We start from the raw sequence: 20,664 nt of genomic DNA on the forward strand, positions 1-20,664 counted from the left end.
ATAAATGTATATAAAGAAACAGTCATATACGAATGCAACTCACAATAAAACAAAAATTTTTTCAAAGCAATATTAATAACACAATAATGTTAATAACATTACAAATGCCAAATTAACATAATCATGTGTACAATGTATCCAATGATCTGATAAATAATGAAATGTAATTTTTAAAAGTCAATGAACAAACATGTTAATTATCTATAAAAAATCCCCCCACAGATGGTCCCTACTTTCAACGGGTTTACATCTCATGCAGGAGACTATGCAAATATCTATGTATACGTATATGATATTAAAGCACAGATAGATCTCAGAAGGAAAGTCAGAGGACTAAGTGGAGAAAATAAGAGAACAGAAAAGGCCTCTTACAGATGGTAGAATTTAAGCTGAATATTAGAGGAATCCAGGAAATCCAGGAGTCAGGGATAAGAACATTCTAAGGTGTGGAAGACATGAATGCATGAAAAGGCATGCAGTCTGTGCATGAAGGATCTTACATAAGAAACACCAAATAATCCAAATGGAAACACACCAGAAAGTAATAAAATGTCAAAGTTGTAAAGGACTTTAAATATCAAAGAATATTTTTATACTTGATTAAAAAAAAAAAAAAAAAGGAAGGAACTATTTAAGTTTACTAATCACGGAATATGAGTTTTAAAGAAATCCATTTCATAGTCCAGCAAAGGACTAATTGGATTAAGACAGACAGAACAACCCACAATCATTCAGGAATAGAGGTGAAACATCTCCCACCAGGGTGGGAGCCGTAGGGATGAAGGGAAGCTATAATGACAAGAACAATATTTGACAATAGATTGGTTTATGTGGGATTAAGTGAGATATCACCAATTTGGGTGGAAAGGCAAGTTCCCTTTTGAACTTAATGACTTTTCAGGATGCTATTGAATATTCAATTTGAGAAACCTAAAAGGCAACTGATGATGTAGAACTGGAGCTCAGGAAAAGAGACTATTAACAGATAAAAAAGCATAGTAACTCTATATAAATAATCTGTACTTTTGGAAATTTTTAATTAAACTAGTTGAAAATTTTCTTACAATACTTAAAATAATAACTGACTTTACTTCTACACACATGCACACGTACATCTTTCCTCCAAACTTCCTCTTTTCTCTTTTAGGTATTATTATGCTATTGAAGTCATTTTAGACTCACCTTCCTCACAGTTCTCACCTAGATTATGCAAAAAATTCCTTTGCTGCCTGCTCCTAGCCCTAATATTAGAGTACCTTAATATTCCTATAGATATTCCTTCAAACTTACCAGCTTCCCCCCCCCCAATTCCATTAAGTCTCATGACAAACTCCTATAACCTTGGCCACTGACATAAAAATTCACACAATATATCTTTCCACTGATCTCAAATTTTCAACTCTAATGTTCCAGTTAATTGCCATATCTGATTTTCTCAGTCTACTTCATTCTAGGTCTATTTGACACTACTGATCTTTCTCCCCTCTGGAATACTCTCTCCCCTCTACAGGTTTTCATGACTATCTCCTGGCTCATCTCCCAACTGACTACTCCTCAGGCACACACAGGCATGCCCCCTAATTGGAGTTTTCCACAGTTCTGTTCTGGAATTTATTGTCTTGTTCCTTTACATCTTCTTGGTAAACTCAGTATTTCTACATATGAGACTCCCAAATCGACATATCTAGCCCTAGCCTTTCCTCTGAATTTCAGTTCCAGACCACCAAATGACCATTTCCCCCCCCCCAATTATTTAATATTTTAATTCCCCCCATTTATATGTAAAACAAATTATAACTGTTTCAAACCCTGAATTTCAATTTCTCTCATTTCCTTCCTCCCTACCTCTTCTAATAGAGAAGGCACACATGAAATCAGATAAAACATTTCCATAAAAGTCATGTTATGAAAGAAAACAGAGCACCGCCACACATACACCCAAAGCTCAAAAAAAAAAGTATGATTCAATCTGTATTCAAATACAATCAGTTCCTCCTCTCAGGCTAAAGAACATTTTTCATTTCAGTCCTTCAGAGCTGTTTTGAATAACTGCTCTGCTGAGAATAGTCAAGCTATTCACAGCTGAACAATATTGCTGTTACTTTGTACTTAGTATTTTTCACTTTGCATTAGCTCATGGAAATCTTTCCAGAATTTTCTGAGGTCATCCTGCTCTTCATTTTTAATAGGCTAATAGTATTTCATCATAATCCCATATCACAATTTGTTCAGCCATCCTCAATTGGTGGGCATCCCCTTCAATTTCCAATTCTTTGGCCCCCAAGAAAGGACTTGATATAAACATTTTTTTTTTGCACTTTTGTTAATTAAAACTGAATTTTTTATTAGGTAGGATAATAGATCACTATGATGATAAACACTAAAATTTCTTTATCTTGAGCATTCTATTATTCTATAGAATACCACACTGATAGGTACCAATAGAGAGGCCTTCGGCATAGCTCCAAATTGCTCTCCCCAATGGGTCAATCAATTCACAATTCCACCAAAAATACATTATTTCATTTTTCCCACATCCCCTTCAACATTTATCAGTTTCCTTTTTAGCTTAAATAGGTATGAGATAATACCTCTGAATTGTTTAATCTTGCATTTTTCCAATCAATCATTAGTTAAGCTTTTTTTTTTTTTTTTTAAATGTGGTTATAAATAGCTTTGGTTATTTCATCTGAAAACGTCATATCCTGGTCATTCATCAAGTGAGGAATGGCTTTTTATAAATTTAGCTCAATTCCCTATATGTTTGAGAAGAAAATTTTATCTGAGAAACTTGTTTCCAAATTCTTTTCACAATTACTATTGCTAACTATATTTCCCATTTATTCCATACTCTCTCTTTCCTTTCATCCTGTCCCCCCTCAAAAGTTTATTTATAACCCAATTCTTTTAATACAAAAGTTGCCAAATTTTGTCTTGATCTGACTATAGCTCCACTATAATTCAATTGTTTCCTTTCTGGCTATTTACGTTATTTTTCTCCTCTGACTTGCAGAGTTCTGGAACTTGGCTATAATATTCCCAGGAGTTTTCATTTTGGGATCTCTTCCAGTTTATCAGTGGATTCTTTCAATTTTTAATTTTCCCTCTGTCTTTAGAACATCAATACAACTTTTCTTGAAAATTTCTTGAAAGATGATGTCTAGGCTTTTTTTTTTCTTTTGGATCATGGCTTTCAGTTTTAGATAGATAGATAGATAGATAGATAGATAGATAGATAGAGATATATCTATATATCTATATCTATATATCTATATCTATATCTATATCTATATCTATATCTATATCTATATCTATATCTATATCTATATCTATATCTATATCTATATCTATAAAATTGTTAAGTGTGAGACCAAATTTGAACTCAGATCCTCCTGACTTCAAGGCTGGTGATCTATTCACTGCGCCACCTAGCTGTCCCCAAGTCCAGTAATTTTTAAATGATCTCTCCTGAAGCTATTTTTCCAATGAATATTTTACATTGTCTTCTGTTTTTTTCATTCTTTTGGTTTTGTTTGGTTGTTTCTTGATTTTTCATAAAATCACTAGCTTCCATTTGTTCAACTCTCAATTTTAAGTAATTACTTTCTTCAATGAGCTTTTGTACCTTCTTTTGTATTTGGATAATTTTGTTCCTTAAGGCATTCTACTCTTCATAAGCATTTTGTACTTTCTTTTGCATCTCATTTCTCTTCCCAATTTTTCCTCTACCTTTCTCTTACTTGATTTTCAAAATCTCTTTTGAGCTCTTCCATGGCCTGAGACTAATTCTTATTTATCTTGGAGGCTTTGGATATAAGAAGCTTTGACTTATCTTCTTCTGAGTGTATACTTTAATCTTGTCACAGTAACTTTCTGTAGTCAGAATCTTTTTCTGTTATTTGCTCATTTTCCCACCCTATCATTTGACTATTAAAATAAGGCTCTAAGTGCACTTCAGGGTTTTGTGTGGCTGTTACTTCTAGGCACCTACAAGTTTTCAGCTTTCCCAAGATACTACTAGAAAGGTATATTTACTACTCTCCTGGCCTATGCTATGGTCTGTCTGTTAGTAACAAGTGCTCCACTGTGGCTGCAAATTCTAGTGTGCTAGTGCTTCTCCTCACACCAGGAATGAACCGAGCAAGTCTTGACTCAGTGTAACAAAAAGACCAATTGTTCAACCCCCTTAATATCTATGGGCTCACCCTAATGCAACAAACTTTTCTGATAATGTTTTGGGTTGTCTATGGCATCTGTGGGCTGAGAAGTCTGGAAACCAGCACTGATTCAGAGGCTGGCTCTGGACTTTGGGTTTTCTAGGACTTGGTCTGTGCTGGCATAGCCTTTCTATGGACTGTGCTCCTTTTTCACTTTTGTATGACAAACTTTCCCGGCTGATTTGTCTTGAGCTGGAAAATTGCTTCCTATTCTTTTCTTTTGTTTTGTTTTGCATTTGTTTGTTTTTGTGGATTGTATGACAATCTAGAGTTTGTTTGGAGTCATTATTTAAAGGTATTTCAAAGGGTTTCTTGGAGAGTTCAAGTAAGTCCCTGCCTTTATTTAGCTATCTTGGCTTCATCTCTCCACCAGGTTTATATCAAAATGGATCCCCACAAACATCTGAAGGTACCTAAATTGAACTCATTATCTTGCTCTCTTTAATTCTTTCCCACTACCAAACTTTATTATTCCTAGCTAAGGTATTGTCATCTTTTCAGCAACCCATATCTAAATAAGCATTACCTTCAACTTCTTTTTCTTCATACTAATAATCCAATCAGTTACCATATTTTTCTCATTTCTAGCTTCACAACCTCATTTCTCAGGATAAAAGGGCCAATTCTTTTAGCTTCCATCTGAGACTATCTACAATTTGATGACAAATTATCTTTCCAGGCTTATTTCATATTATTTTCCTTTTGTAATTTAGTGTCTATCCAAACTGGACTGTTCTACAAAATAGCCTTCCATTTTGTCAGACCCAATCCCTAGGAATGTCCTCTTACTTTATTTCTTATGTTTAAAAATCTTTTATCAAAAAAAAAAAAAAAAAAAAAAAAAACAACCACTTTTATCTTCAGTTACTACTTCTCTCCCAAAAGCCTTCCTGTATGTCCTATCTCCAGATGTTAGGACTATCACCTATTTACCTCTTATTTATCCCATTAAAAACCAATACCTTTAAATTAATCAGAGATCTTTTTTTTTTCTGTCTTTGTACCTCTGGTGCCTAGCATACTGCTGCATACATTATAAGCTTTAAGGTTTATTGAATTAAAATGCAAATGCTAAATTGCAAATGCTGCTAATCTTGACAGGATTGTATCTAAACCTAGCTTAAAGGCTACCTGGAGCCTTAACAATATTAGCAAAGCTTATTGTTGCACTTGTCTCCCATTGGAAGGTAATAGAATGAAAGAGTGTCTGGACTTCCTCTTCCAACAATGGAGGGCTGAAATGATAGGAGTATCCTACCCAGTAGGCAAAAAGGTTACCTTAATCCATATGGATGCATTTTTAAGACCTTACTGTGACCTTTGGTACTGAGGTTTATCTAGGCCTTACAGATGTGTCCTCAGGAAACATGCCTTTATCACCAGACCTACCATTTTCACCAGAACACCTCCTCCCCAAGGCCACTGGAATGTTCCGATCTTGATAGAGTTAACATATAAAAGAAGATTCAACTACACTGTCAGAAGTGATCTTGAGAACAAGAACAATCTCACTTTTCTATTTACATCCCAAATGCTGATTAACACATTGGTAAGATTCACTGAACTCTTTTCCCCCTCCTCTTTTTTATTCTTGGTTATAAGGATGAGTATCAGGGAGAAGACAGGGGAAAATATATATTCAGAAAAACCACTGAATAGGTCTCGGGGCAGCTAGGGGGCGCCGTGGATAGAGCACCAGCCCTGAATTCAGGAGGACTTGAGTTCAAATTTGATCTCAGACACTTAACACTAACTAGCTGTGTGACTCTGGGCAAGCCAATTAACTCCAATTGTCCCAGGAGGAAAAAAAAAAAAAAAAAAAAAAAAGGCCTCATTTCTGGGTTACTATGATCCTCTTCTTTCCAGCCCCGAATCCTTTTATCTCATTACTCAAATATCTTCCCTACATATCTCCTCCTTTAAGAGTCTCAAATGAAGAGTCACCCTTCTCCTCCTATTCAAATCAAATTCCTCTGTTACATAACTGATGCCATTCTGTATATTTTCTCCAGCATGGTTCTCTCCTCACTACTCTGTCCCTAGTCTTCAGTCTCTCCTTGTCTAATGGTTTCTTTCCTGTTGCTTAAAAACCTCACGTTTCTACCAACTTCAAAACACCCTCAGTTCATCTGTCCATTCTTTTCTTGTGGCTAAACTCCTTGAGAAGGCTGTCTTTACTTCTTTTTCTCTCAATCTCTCTGCAATCTTGCTCCTGTTCTTATTATTCAACTGAAACAGCTCTCTCCAAAGTTACCAATAATTACCAATAATTTCTTGATTGCCTAATAACTTTTTTCAATTGACTCCTCTGCCTTTGATAGGTTGACAAATTCTTTTACTTTATCTTCATAATCTCTGATACAAATTCTATGCACTGTCACTAAACACCATATTGTTGTAGACGAATCCTATACTGCCAGACTACTGAATTAGCCGCCTGGCTGGTATTCCTACCTCAAGTTCCTCTGCCTATCCCTCACTCAGCTACCAGTGATCTTCCTAAAATGCAGGTCTGACTTATCACCTGTATTGTTATGCCACAGTTCTCTTTTATTATCCTGACTCAGTTTCCCTAAATTGTTCTGCCTCAGTTTATAACTGTTCTGCTCAATCTTGCAAAACCACCTCTCCTCCTTAATCAGAGTATTTGATAAGGATAAAAGATCTTATATTTTAGAATATCAGATACTGTCTTATCAAGATGCCTCTCCCCATCTCCCGGTGGCTCCCCTCACCCTGTCAGAGTCCCATTCCTACTCTCAGCACCCTGACTCCACCCCTGCCTTGGTCTACCTCCTATATCTGAACCAATTATATATATGTCATTGAGAACTTACATTTTTTGGCTGGATTCTTGAAGACAATAGTCTCATTCAGCCCTGGGACCAAACCATGGACCCATTTGGTCCCTGTAAATCTCTCCCTTTCAAATAAAATATTATTAAATATCTCTAAACTCTATGTTGCCTCAGTTTCTTTGGCATTAAAGTACAATAATTTCTATTAATTTTAAGCATGTCCTTCATAATCTGTCTTGAATATAGTTCCATTCATGCCAAATAAGTATAAAATTAGGCAGAAATCTTAAAATTTTCTGGTTTTGCCTCAAAAACTCAAAATTAAAAATGGCAAGACCTTCTTCACTTAGGCACCAAGAAGAATGAATTGAAATGAGAGAACTGAGGCCAGTTCCAATGATCTTGTGATGAAGAGAGAGGACTGTGGGAGCTGAGTGTGAATCACTACATGATATTTTCACTCTTTTTGTTGTTGTTTGCTTGCATCTTGTTTTTGTTCTTATTTTTTTTCCTTTTTGATCCGATTTTTCTTGGGCAGCAAGATAATTGCATAAATATATGTATATATTAGATTTAACATATATCTTTAACATGTTTAACATATACTGGATTACTTGCCATCTAGGGAAGGGAGTGAGGAGAAAGGGGGGATTTGGAACAAAGTTTTGCAAGGGTCAATGTTGAAAAATTTTCCATGCACATGTTTTGAAAATAAAAAGTTTTAATAAAAAAAATATATTTTTTTTAAATAATTGAATTTCAAATATTTGGGTTTCTTCTTTGGTAGGATGCCCTCCTCTTAGTAATGTATTCCTCAGGACAGCAGGTAATTATCAACTATAATTTCTTCTAATGGTTTTGACAAATTGAATTATCTTCTCCAGAACAGACATTATGATGTCACAATTGTCTCAAGCATCATGAAATATAAAATCTGTGTTCGTATATTAGCTTTTCCTAAACGTAAAATGGTCTCGCTTTTCATCTCTATACCCTGGCTTTCCTGAACTACTATGGAACCTAATGAAAATTCTACTTTCTATAAGAAACTTTCCCTTATGCCCTTTTAATACTAATTCCTTCTAAGAAACTCTCCAGATTTATGCCCTATGTATGACTGTCTTTCCCATTTGATACCAGGAACAGTTTTTTTCTTTTTTTATATTTTCAGAACTTAGCACAGTATCTGGCATATTGTTCCGTCATTTTAGTTGTGTCTGACTCTTAGGGAGTCCATTTTTTCTCGGTAAAGATACTGGAGTGGTTTGCCATTTCCTTCTCCAGCTCATTTTATACATGACGAAATTGAGGCAAAGAGGGTTAAATAATTTGTTCAGGATCATGTTGCTAATAAGTACCTGAAGCTGACTTTGAATTCCAGTCTTCCTGACTCCATGCCCACAGCCCCACCTAGCTGCCTTACTACCTGGCATAGAATATGGCTATAACATTTTAACATCAGCCAGCAAGTATCTGTTATGTGCTGCTGTTGTTTGTAGAAATAAATAACTAACTTGTATTAGAGAAAGAAAAGTTGACAAAAACCCAGCATGAGAAGACATGGATCTCAAAATGTATTTTCTCATAGAATACATGCTGACAAAGTGAGATCATTAATCAAAATGTTATCATCATATATCTGTAGTATATCTTTCCGTTTGAACAAGATGAGGTGAGATCTCTCTGGACAGTTGTGAAAGTCGAGTAAGGCTTCCTCTACTTCAGAATTGTGTGTGGGACTGGTCGGGTGCAAGACCCATCCCACACAGTTTATAGGGGCTCGTCCGGGATCTGGCTTCCCAGAGAGATGGCTGGGATCCTGATTCAAGGTAGACACCAGATTGGGTTCTCCAATCAACCTTGAGATCAGACTCAGCCTCCCTCTCTGTGAAGAATGGACCTAGGCTAGGAGAAACACTCAGATACAAATAGAAGGCACACAAATCTTCAAAGATGAAGCCTGGGTGAGAGAGAGCCAGGTAACTTATGCATGCGTAATCCTAGAGGAACTGTCTGTTAATGTGTCCTTGAACTCTCCTTGTGAACCCCTGGGATCATCAAGCCTTGGGTGATCCAGATTAAGGGGTGAGGGCCAAACTAAGGGGTTATGTTTACAGCACAGGATGGGGTGCTCTATGGTTGGCTATGTAGGCAGGCAACTCCTTTTGACTCTGGTCTGCCAAGCCATCCTGGGGGGTGGGGATGGTGTCAGCTGTACATTTGCTGGAAACCAGTGGGGTGAGGCTGGATGCTCTGAGAGAGGGAAGTCCAACTCAAATCTTCAGAGCAAAAAGGGGGAAAAAAATGCACTTGGTTATTTCTGTTGTATGTGGGAAAGTGGGGAAGAGATGGTCTCTTCCATGTAATTTTTGTCTGTATGTGTCTTTGTGCAGAATGTCTTTGTCATGTTCTGGAAGCTAGAATTTGTTAGGGAAAAAAAAAAGAGAAAGAGAAAGACTCTCCTGTAGGCTTCAATTCTGGCCAAAGTTGGAGCTTTAGGAAAGTCTATCGGGGAGTAATGGTTAGGGAATTTGACAAATGGTCATTTCAAAGTTCCAAAGCAATTCAATTAAACTAGCAAGGATCGTGAAGAGAGTGTGAAGATAGTGGGTTTTTTTTTTTGTTTTGTTTTTTTTCATTCCCTGGTGTCCTGACTGCAGCAGGGCCATATTATTGGGAATTTAAAGTTGTATTTGATTGGATTTTAAGTTAAAATATGTTATTAAAACAAAATGCCAGTAGCTTACCTTGGGAGGTCGTGTTCTATCTCCCTACTTAGATGGTATGTTGCTTTCTAGAAGTATTAGGTAATTTGTAAACTATGTTCTATTGGGCATATATATAAGTTTCATAAAATTTGGTTCAAAGTTATTTGTGAATCTTGAAGTTTAAAGTTTTTTTTTTTTAAATGAGTTAAAGATGAGACAAGCAAGACTGATTTGCAAAAACAATAGTTTAAATGGAGCATCTCGTATTGGTTTAGTAGTGTTTAAAGTATGTAGTATAAGGCTTGAGCAAGTAGGCATTGGGAGGAGAGAGAGAGACAGAGAGGAGACAGGAAGGGATGGTGTGAGAAGGAAAAAGAGAGAGAGAGGAAAATAGGTTTCCAGAAATGGGGAACAAAAAGGCACAAATCTCTAGTATTTGCCATTTGCCATGGAAAAGGAGGTACCCCCCATGAGGTTGGGGAGAGGGGCCTGTCTTTAACTGGCACATTATTCCTGGGGGAAATGGCACCTTCATAAGGTTAGCTGTGAGAAGTTGGGGTGGGGAAGCATGGTGGAGTGGGGCAAGGGTGACCACGTGAAAAGGGACCTTGTCAGGTGATCTAATCCCCCTCCCTCATTAAGTATGGGGGCTTTTTAAAAAACTGCAGCTCCTTGCTGGTTCAAACATGAACTGCTTCTACTGTTTAAAAAGGAACAAGGAACAGCCTACATTTACAATGTTTTTTTTGTTTGTTTGTTTTTGTTTTAAGTCTGTAGCTGTTCTAAGAAGTTTGTTGGAACTGTAAGTTTTCTGAAAGCAATTTACTTCTACTAAGATATTCCGTCTAAAGAAAATTATTTAATGTTTAAGTGCATAAAAGTCTCATTATTTAAGGAATATGATTTTAAAAAAAAACCTAGAGCAGAATTTTAATCTGATCTGATAATCTGATAGGGTTATTTCCAAAAATTTATTTTTTTTTTTCTTAGAATGAAGAGAGTATTAATGTTAAATCTGAAAGTTTCTTTTATGTGGAAACAGGATGGACAATATGGACGTTAGAATTTTTTCTTTCTATACTGGGTATTTTAAAAGCAAAATGATCTGTGTAATGTTGAACCTAGAACCATCTACTTAGATATGAAGGATAAGTTGTCTGTGAGCCTCCAGAGCTAGATTCATCTGAAGCTTTGATTAATGATAATTGATGGAGATAAAATCTTTTAGGACTGCAGTTGATATTTATTTGGAGTTTTGAATTTAGGTATGACTGTGTGCATAGATCATCAAACTCCCACCATCTGAAAGGAATATGCCACAAGCTACTAAGAAGAAGCGGTTACAGGTGGAAGGTCAAGTTTGGGAATGAATTGGAAGGACTATATTGGTCTCAACTGAAGATAGAATCCTTCTGATTCAACTTCCCAGTGGTCTTCTTTTGAATGAGAACCCATCTCATTATTCCTGAATCTGGCTTAAGGTGGAATGGTTAAAAAAAAAAATTAGGAGAGTTATCAGAAGTAAAACTGCCTTAAATAAATCGTGTCCCTGATTTTTCTTCTTACAGTAAATATCTGTAATCAGAGCAAGTGGTCACCCTAACAATTCCCCATTATGAAAGGGAATTCACTCCAGGTGAAGGGAAGCAGGCTCATAGACCAGCTGCCCATGTTGCTGATTGTTTGCCCCTGACCATAGCAATTTTAATTCCCTGACTCCTGCATTCCCTTATATAGCTCCCAGGCAAGTAAAATTCTGAAAAGGGCGTACACATGGGCCCCTTGCAGGGACTTTCAAACTGCCTTTCTGATTTGTTAATACCTGTACTAATTGGGTAAAAACTTTCCCTTGTAAGGCTCTAGCATTTTTGTGGTTAAGATCATACTCACTGAAGGGCACATGTTCTATCTATTGCAACTACTCCTTTGAGGAAACAAAAGAATTTGGGGAAAACATTCTTTGCTATCTATCCTAGGAAAGCTGTTAGGATGAGAGGCATTTTTGATAGCCTCATTCTTCCCCCCTCAACCTTCTTCTGGGTGGGTTTCCTGGTTACTGTCCTTGGTAATCTTATTAACTCTACCTTTGTTTATTCTTTCTCTTTTACTTATATTTAATCCTTGCATTTTAATATACTTGTGAGAATTGCTTCTTCCAGACTCTGAGCCATGAAATTCCAACTACCAAGTAGTCACTAAGACCTGATTCTGACCAGATGCTGTTGCTGCTGCTGCTGCTGCTTCTTGCTATCGCCTACAACTCATTCCTCTCTCCTTTTCAATCTGGACCCCATTGGGTAGGGACAGCTCTACGCCCTTGGTCAGCCTGAAGCAGCTCCAAAAGATCTTCATCCCTTTGTCCCAAACGAGTCTGGGTCTGGACTGCTTGAGGTGGGATGTATATATTGGGGTGAGAAATCTTCAAATTGATGAAAAAGAAGGGGGACTGAATGGAATTGATTGGACGAAGTATTTCTTAGTGTTGTCACATGATCCCTGTTCTCAGAACTTTGGACCTTGGGAGGTGGTCATTTGTTCTCTGGAGGAATGGACTTTGAACCTGGAGATGCAGAGGTTGCAGGAAGTAACATGACCTGTGAGAGGCAGCCAGCATTAGTGATCATTGGTCAAGGATGGTTGCATCCTCTTAGTCTATCCAATGAGAAGACTCCAGTCTTTTGCTTTTAAACACTGGACAAGCAGGAAGCAGGTCAGGTTCCAGAAGCACATGGTGGGAGCTGGGATGACTCCCAGGTATGTCTGGGCCTCTCCCTACAGGGATTAAATAAATGCTTTCTCTTTGTACCTGATGATGTCTCTGATTAGTTAATTGGGGAGGGGGTCTTACATTAAACCAGTCCCACACAGTTGGAGTAGGCCAGGTCTTTGAGCATTGACAAGAGCACACCTAAGTCCCTTTCCTGCTACCCTCCCATGACATCATTTTCTCCCTACTTCAATCAAATATGGGCAACTCTGTACTTATTGGCCAAGTTCAATTTCTTGGGTAGTTCCCAAGTTTAGAATGTAAGACCCTCAGCCAATGAGGATGATGTTCAGTGGTGGGAGGGGGTATTTGCTCCTAACCTCTCACTGTCAAGACTACAGGGGACTGAAAAGTAAATGAGGAAGTAGAACCAAAAAGACAGAATAGTAGAAAGTAGAGCTAATTCCATCTCCCACATCCCTTATCACCCCCAACTGTATGTTCAAATAGATCTGGATGGCCCCAGAAATGCAGAGAATATTCCATCACAGGGAAAGACTGGGCACCAGGGCAAGAAAGGAGCCCAGTCTTGTAAATGATGCAGGATTAGATGCCAACTGGTAACCATCACTCACTACTCAATTTCAGGTCACAGATCCATAACTAACTGAAGAGGGGACCTATATTAGAAGTGGCATTCCAATATATGCCCCACAGTATTTTGGCTCAGATCCAAACTTAGGCAAAAAACTCATAGATCAGCAAGGGAGCTTTACCCTGAATCAGACCACTATGAAAATATTTAAAACTTTGCAGGATCAATATCTGAGTTGCTTCTGAAGAAAACTAGAAAAAAGTCAGTCCAGTGATTCATTCCAAATGAATAGAGTCTGGCTTTAACATCAAGTACAAAGTCAGAAAGTACGGTGGAAGAATGCATTAACAAAAAAAGAATTCCAACATAATTAGTGGTGACTGAGCATGTTAAGATACAAATCTAGAAAGGTTCCAAAATACCTATATGCAAAGCCTCAAAGCTAAACACAGCTTTGGCACAAATTCAACTGGAATTCCTGGAAAATAAAATGCAATAAATTTTAAAGAGCTTAAAAAAAAATGTTTTTTATACATACAGTAAGAATGCTAGAAAGGAAAACTAATGTTCTGCATGTAGGAAAAGGTATAAAATCTTTGCCCAAGCAATATCCCTCATTGAACATTAGAATGAACCAAACAAGAGATGATTACTTCCAAGTCATAAGACTGAAAGAAATAAAAGAAAATGGTGACAAAATTGAAGGTAAGACATCTCCTCAGGTGGATGTGGCAGATTCTTTGCAAAAGAATTTGCAAATCCGAAGTTTGTGGCAAAAGGGGATTTATTTACACTAAGAAGACAGTAAGTGAAGTCTAAGTCTTAGAGGGCAAACTCCTGATTAGGAATTTAGCAAAGGTTATATCAGGTTAGTCTTGGTCTGGAGCTGCGGAAGAAGTTAGAGTAACTATGCCCCAGGCCGAAATTTCCAATTGAAAGAGATTACTTATTTGGGAGTTGTCTGAGAAGGATGTACCCCAGGGTTTGAGAGTAAAGAACACCCTCCCCCCCCAAAAAACGTTTCTTTCTGACCTTTTTGACCCAAACTGCTGAAGGAGTTACCATTAGTATGTATGTTCAAGTATGGCCTCTAACAAAATGATATTCTATAATCTTACTTTCATTCCTCCTAAAAGTAGTAATCATTGCAGTCAATCCTTCTTCAATAAAGGTTCATTAAAATATAGTCACACACATACATATATGGAAAAAAGGGACTGTTATTTCCTAAAATCTCTTAAAAGTACAATTTATTTAATAAAGTTGATTTACAAATTTAAAATGTTACATTTGTCCACTTTTAAAAAAATCCTTTTCTTCACATCTATCCTAAGTCTAACTTATTTTCTCATTTCATTATTATCATGATTTACATGATTTTTTATCTTATTCCTTAACAATCATGCTATGATTTTTTTTTTACCTCTTCTTTCATATGTCTCTTCTATATTTCTACTTTTTCAAACAGTAGCTAAATCAACAATATGCAAAGCTGGAAAATTGCTAAGTGGAAAAAGAAACCCATTATGCTTCCATATACAAGATAGAGGACAGTGAATCCCAGACAAGAATTTAATTACCAATCTTGCATTTTGCAGTAAGACAGCAAGGAAAGAGGAGAGAATAAATAAGCTAAGTACAGAAAGAAAGAAGGAATAGAGGAAATTTAGCAGAAATAGCTGCAACATAAAGTAAAGGACTAATATTGTAAGGACAGTTTAGAAAGCACAGAAGCAAATTCTAATCAAGTAGTAGTTATTAAAGATAGTTCCAAATCTATCATTTTGACATGAGAACCAGTTTTCTAAATTGTATCTCACTTCACATCCTAACAAAATAACATCTTAGCAACTTACTTGAGTCAAATGTGTCTTAAGAAATAGTGATGTACAAGTAAATCTTTTCCCAAATTAGTATAAAGTCTGAAACCCATTACTACTCATGACATTTAGATTTGTAGCATATAATTTTTTCCTCTTTAGTAGATTATAAATTCCTTAAAAGCAGGACCCATGTTCTTAACAATTTACTCTACCACAAAGGTTATCCATTATGTACCTTAGCCCCAGCCCCCAACACTCCCTAGATGGAACCAGATTAAAATGTAAGAAATATTTAATTAAATAAAAATAAAATACAAAAGAGATATTGCTATTTTATGGCTTTCTAAGCTAATATGTGACCTTCAGGGTCGCATTTCAGTGTGACTTTGACACCATATGCTCAACAATGATATGCACAAATTATGTGCTCATGTAACATTGAAAGGATTAATTTCAGAAAAACCTGGGGAAGACTTAGATGAACTGAAACAAAGTTAAGTGACCAGAACCAGGAAAATAATTGATACAATAAAACAACACTGTAAGGATGGTTTCCTTCAATTTTTTCATCTGTAATACCTACCTTAAAAGACTATTATAAAATTCAAATGGGATGATGTGTAGAAAATGCTCTAGTAAATGATAGTTATTCTTCTCTGAAGAACTATACTACAGACTATAGAGGCACTTTGGCCAAGAATATGTGGTATTCACTAAGTAAGCTAACGTTTCTGTCCATTTTTTGTATTTCATCAAAAAAGAAAAACATGGCTGTTTCTTTTGAGGTGGACATGGTTTAATATGAAGTTTTCTGTCAGATTGTAGTCTGAATAGTACGTTCACAGCAATTCAAAGTAAATCTGATTTGGTCATTCCTCTGAGTGCTTGGATTTCAACATTTTAAAGACAAACACTGTCAAAAACATACAAATTCTAATCAATGCAATGTTCAAATAAGATTTCAGGAAACTAATGATGAAGCATGTTACTTTCTAAAGTAGAAGAAAGGACTCAAAGTACAAAACAAGACAGACAATATGAACATTTCTTTTGCTTGACTATGCATATTTAAGATTTGGGTTTTTCCTTCTAATGGAAGAGATATGGTGAAGAAGGTTTAAGAATTAGGTTGACAAAAAAGAAACAGAAGACAGCTTCAAATTTAAGTACATTTTTTTTAATGTACAGAAGAAACCCAGAAGAAATCATAGACAAATAAAATGGTGAGGCTTTGTTTATTGGTTTTTGCTGAGGCAATTGGGATTAAGTGACTTGCCTAGGGTCACCCACTAGGAAGTATTAAAGTGTCTGACCCAGGATTTGAACTCAGGTCCTCCTGACTTCAGGGCTGATGCTCTTTCCACTATGCCACCTATCTGCCCAAATAAAATTATTTTGAAAGTTACATACTGAATTTATTATGCAGTTAATAAGAAATGTTTGTACACATAAAGATGCATAGTTTTGTGTACAATCCAATTTTTCTACTCTATTGTGTGTATGGAAATAGTCATTTTCATGTTTAAGTTCACAAATTTCTCTAAAAAGCATGTGTTCAATAAACGTTTGCAGAATAAGTAATTACGCTGAATTTATGATAACTGAGCTATGCTTATTCTCAATACCAGTACCTGTTAATGAACTGCATTAGCAGCTTCCCTGGGCAACAGCAAAGGCAAAGTGGTAAAACAAAGATTTATCAAAGTAGCATCTATTTAAAATCATCAGCAAACATCTCCAATAAGATCAAGGGTGAAACAAGGTTGTCCACTATCACTATTATCACTTAATACTGTATTAGAAATGTTAGCTTTAGCAATAAGAGAAGAAAAAGGAATTAGAATAGGTAATGAAGAAATAAAATTATCACTCTCTGCAGATAATATATAATGGTATACTTAGAGAACCCTAGAGAATCAACTAAAAACTACTAGAAATAATTAACAACTTTAACAAAGTTGCAGGATACAAAAATCCACATTAGCATTTCTATGCTACCAACAAAATTCAGCAGAGCAAGAGATAGGAGAAATTCCATTTTAAAAAACTGGAGATAATATAAAACATTTGGGAGTCTATCTGCCAAGGCAAAGTCAAGAACTATTTGAGCCTAATTACAAAACAGTTTTTATAAAAATAAAGTTAGGTCTAAATAATTAGAAGAATATCAAGTGTTCATGGATAAGCTGAACTAATATAATAAAAATGAAATTTTATCTAAATTAATCTATTAGTGCCATACCAATCAAACTGCCAAGAAATTATAGAGCTAGAAAAAATATCTGAATTCATCTGAAAAAACAAAAGGTCAAGAATTTCAAGGAAATTATTGGGGGAAAAAAAAGGCAACTGAAGGGGCATAGTTGAACCAGACCTAAAACTATATCATACAGTGTTAGGATTACTAAGTGAGAACTCGGGTTGTCTGGATAGTGACAAGGTGAGAATTCAGGTTGGACAATTACAAGGTGAGAAACCCCACGTTGGGCTCCAATTGTAGCGTGCTGTTGTCTCCAGAAGCTGCCGGATCGCTCTCTGGGAAGAGATCTGCTGTGTCTACTCAAATCTTTCAGACAGATTCTTCTTCCTGTAGTGAACCGTTGTTTCCAGGCAGTTGCTGTTAACTCTTGTCCTTAGAAGTGACTTCCCTTCCTGCAGAGAGCCCCGTCAAGCCTGATGCAATGCAGAGTCTTTTTCTATCTCTGGGAGTCCTCTCTTTTATTCTCCCAGAGAATGGGCGTGGGATAATGCAAGGGCTTCTGGGAAGAACCACCTCAGCCAATGAGCCTGCTCCTTCCATCAAGTCAACCTGAGTTCTCACCTTGTAATTGTCCAACCTGAATTCTCACCTTGTCACTATCCAGACAACCTGAGTTCTCACTTAGTAATCCTAACATCACAGCGATGGTCACCAAAACCATTTGGTATTGATTAATAGAGAAGTGGTCAGTGGAATAGGTTAGATTCACAAGACATAATAATCAATGACAATAGTAATCTAGTTTCTGATAAATCCAAAGCTTCTGAGACTCACTATCTGACAAAAAATTGAAAAACTATGGCAAAAACTAGGCACTGACCAATACCCAATACCCAATACCCTATACCAAAATAAGATGGAAATAGGATCATGATTTAAATATAAAGGGTGAACAGTATAAGCAAATGAGGAGAACGAGGGATTGTCTACCTCTCAGATCTGTAGAAAAGAAAGGAATTTGTGGGCAAAGAAGAACTAGAGTACATTATGAAATGCAAAATGGAGAATTTTTATTAGTTTTGTACAAACAAAACCAATACAGCTAAGATTAAAAGGGAAGAGAAAACTGGGGGTGGGAGGAGGGGAGATTTTACATCCACAGGTTCTGATAAAGACCTCATTTCTAAAATAAGTAGAGAATTGACTCATTTATAAGAATAAAAGCCATTCTCCAACTGATAGTCAAAGAATATGAACAATTTTCAGACAAAGAAATTAAAGTCATTTCTAGTTATATAAAAACAGCCCTAAATCACTACTGATTAGAGAATGTAAATTCCGCTGAGATTCTACTTCATACCTCTCAGATTGGCTAAGATGGACAGGAAAAAAATGATAAATATTGAAGGAGACATGGGAAAACCTGGGACACTAATACATTGTTGGGGAGTTGTGAACAGATCCAACCATCCTGAAGAAAAATGTGAAACTATGCCCAAAGGGCTATCAAACTGTGCATATTTTGATTCAGCATTGTCTCTACTGGGTCTGTAACCCAAAGAGATCATAAGAAAGGGAAAAAGGACCCACAAGTGCAAAAATATTTGTAGTAGCCCTTCTTGTGGAGGCTAGGAATTGGAAACTAGTAGATGCCCATCAGTTGAGGAATGGCTAAATAAGTTAGGTATATAAATGAATGGAATATTATTATTCCATAAGAAATGATCAGCAGGACGATTATAGAGAGGCCTGGAGAGACTTACATGAACTGATGCTAAGTGAAATGAACAGAACCAGGACAACAAGATTACATGATGATCAACTCTGATGGACATGGCTCTTTTCGACAATGAGGTGATTCAGGCCAATTCCAATAAACTTGTAATGGAAAGAACCATTTAAATCCAGAGAGAAAACTGGGAACTAAATTTAAAGCACAACATGGGTATTTTCATTTTTTTCTTCTTGTTGTTTGCTAGCTTTTTTTCCTCATTTTTTCCACCCCCCCCCCTTTTTTTGATCTGATTTTTCTTGTGCAGCATGATAAATCCGAAAATATGCTTAGAAGAATTGCACATATTTAACCTATATTAGATTACTTGCTATCTAGGGGAAAGATGTAGGGGGAAGGAAGAGAAAAAATTTTGGAACACAAAATTCCGTAAAGGTGAATGAATGCTGAAAACTATCTTTGTGTCTATTTTGAAAATAAGCTATTATTTAAAAAAAAAAAAAAAAGACGTATAACCTCTCACTAATTAGCTTACCCAAAGACCTTAGACAAGTCACTCAACATTTCTAGGTCTCAGTTCCGTTTGTTTAAATGAAAATGTTATACTACATAATCTTTAAGATCTCTTTTAGTTTATAGTTCAATGACTCTAGTCTGAAGATGTTAAGAAATTATTGACATAAATCAACAAATATTTACTGACTACCCAATAAACTGTGCTAGACAGTCCATTTGATTTTGACAAAAACCTAAAAATTATGAAACAAATTAGAGATAGTCTATTAAAAAAAAATCAAGCTTTTTTGTTAGACTTAACAAATTTCTAAAAGTCTATTAAAATATATCACTTCTACCAATATATTGTCTCTCAAATTACTCAAAATTTAGGGAATTTGAACTTAATAAAAGTTCTGTATTTATCAGAGTTAAGTCAAATAAGTCCTGTCCAAAAAAAAAAAAAAAAATCATCATCATCTAATGATAATCTTGGCAAAGAATAGCAACTAATTTTAAACAAAAAAAAAAAAAGGGGGGGGGGGATTTGAAGCACTATTTCCTTCTTTTGCTTCCTGACATCTGGATTTACTCTATTGTTTTAAATCAATATCCTGACTTAGGTTTTTACTGTGGTAAAAACTCACCCTGTGAAGCGTCACTGTGTGTTGTTCCCATATAGCCGTTTCCTCCATTGTTGTGCTCTGGCAATAAGAGAGAAAAGAAACCAAGTTCAGTATATATGTTACTAGTCTGTATTCTTCAAAGAAAAAAGTATTGTGTAAGCACCAATTTAATGTTATAGAATGACAACATCCTCTGTGTTAAAGATACTCTTCACTTTATTACAGAAGAGACAGTAGTTTAGAGTTTTAGTAGGTTGGTTGGTTTTTTCAAGCAACAGGAAACTACATACTGGAACTTCCTTTGTTTTTAACAACTTGAATAGTTGCTTCATCTTGCCAAACAATTGTTAGAAACAGTAATAGTCTGCTATCTGTCCTTATAATTTTGGTATAATTCTATACTTTGAATATATTAACCAAATATTAATCTGTTAAAATAAGTTGTCATTTCAAAGTCATAATTCCATCTAACTGTATTTTTAAAACATTTAAATATCTCTGATTCCATTATAAATACACATTGCAAGAAAACACAAGAAAGCATTCTGGTTTTGGTCAAAAATTTATTTCATGTAATAATAGCTGCTATACCCAATTGCAATTTTACTTTGTAATCAAAATTCCCAAACTTAATTTACAACATGGAAAAATACCAGTTCTAGCAGATATAATAATAATAATACTAACAACTGAAATATTGTCAAATAAGCAACTTGTACTCCTAGTATAATTACCATAGAATGCAATTACTTCATCTCATACA

General features: G+C 35.8%; 1 protein-coding gene across 11 annotated transcripts in view; it reads right to left on the bottom strand.

The window, feature by feature from the left end:
* The window catches only part of TJP1 (tight junction protein 1), a 336,975-nt gene that overhangs the window by 51,847 nt on the left and 264,464 nt on the right, over positions 1-20,664 (bottom strand). For all 11 annotated transcript variants that reach the window (XM_074294985.1, XM_074294991.1, XM_074294988.1 and 8 more), the window contains one exon: positions 19,923-19,979. In XM_074294985.1, coding sequence (XP_074151086.1) covers positions 19,923-19,979 — 57 coding nt within the window. The remainder of the gene's footprint in view (positions 1-19,922; positions 19,980-20,664) is intronic.

Source organism: Sminthopsis crassicaudata, chromosome 2 (genome assembly GCF_048593235.1).
Source record: "Sminthopsis crassicaudata isolate SCR6 chromosome 2, ASM4859323v1, whole genome shotgun sequence".
NCBI classification, from domain to species: Eukaryota; Metazoa; Chordata; class Mammalia; order Dasyuromorphia; family Dasyuridae; genus Sminthopsis; species Sminthopsis crassicaudata.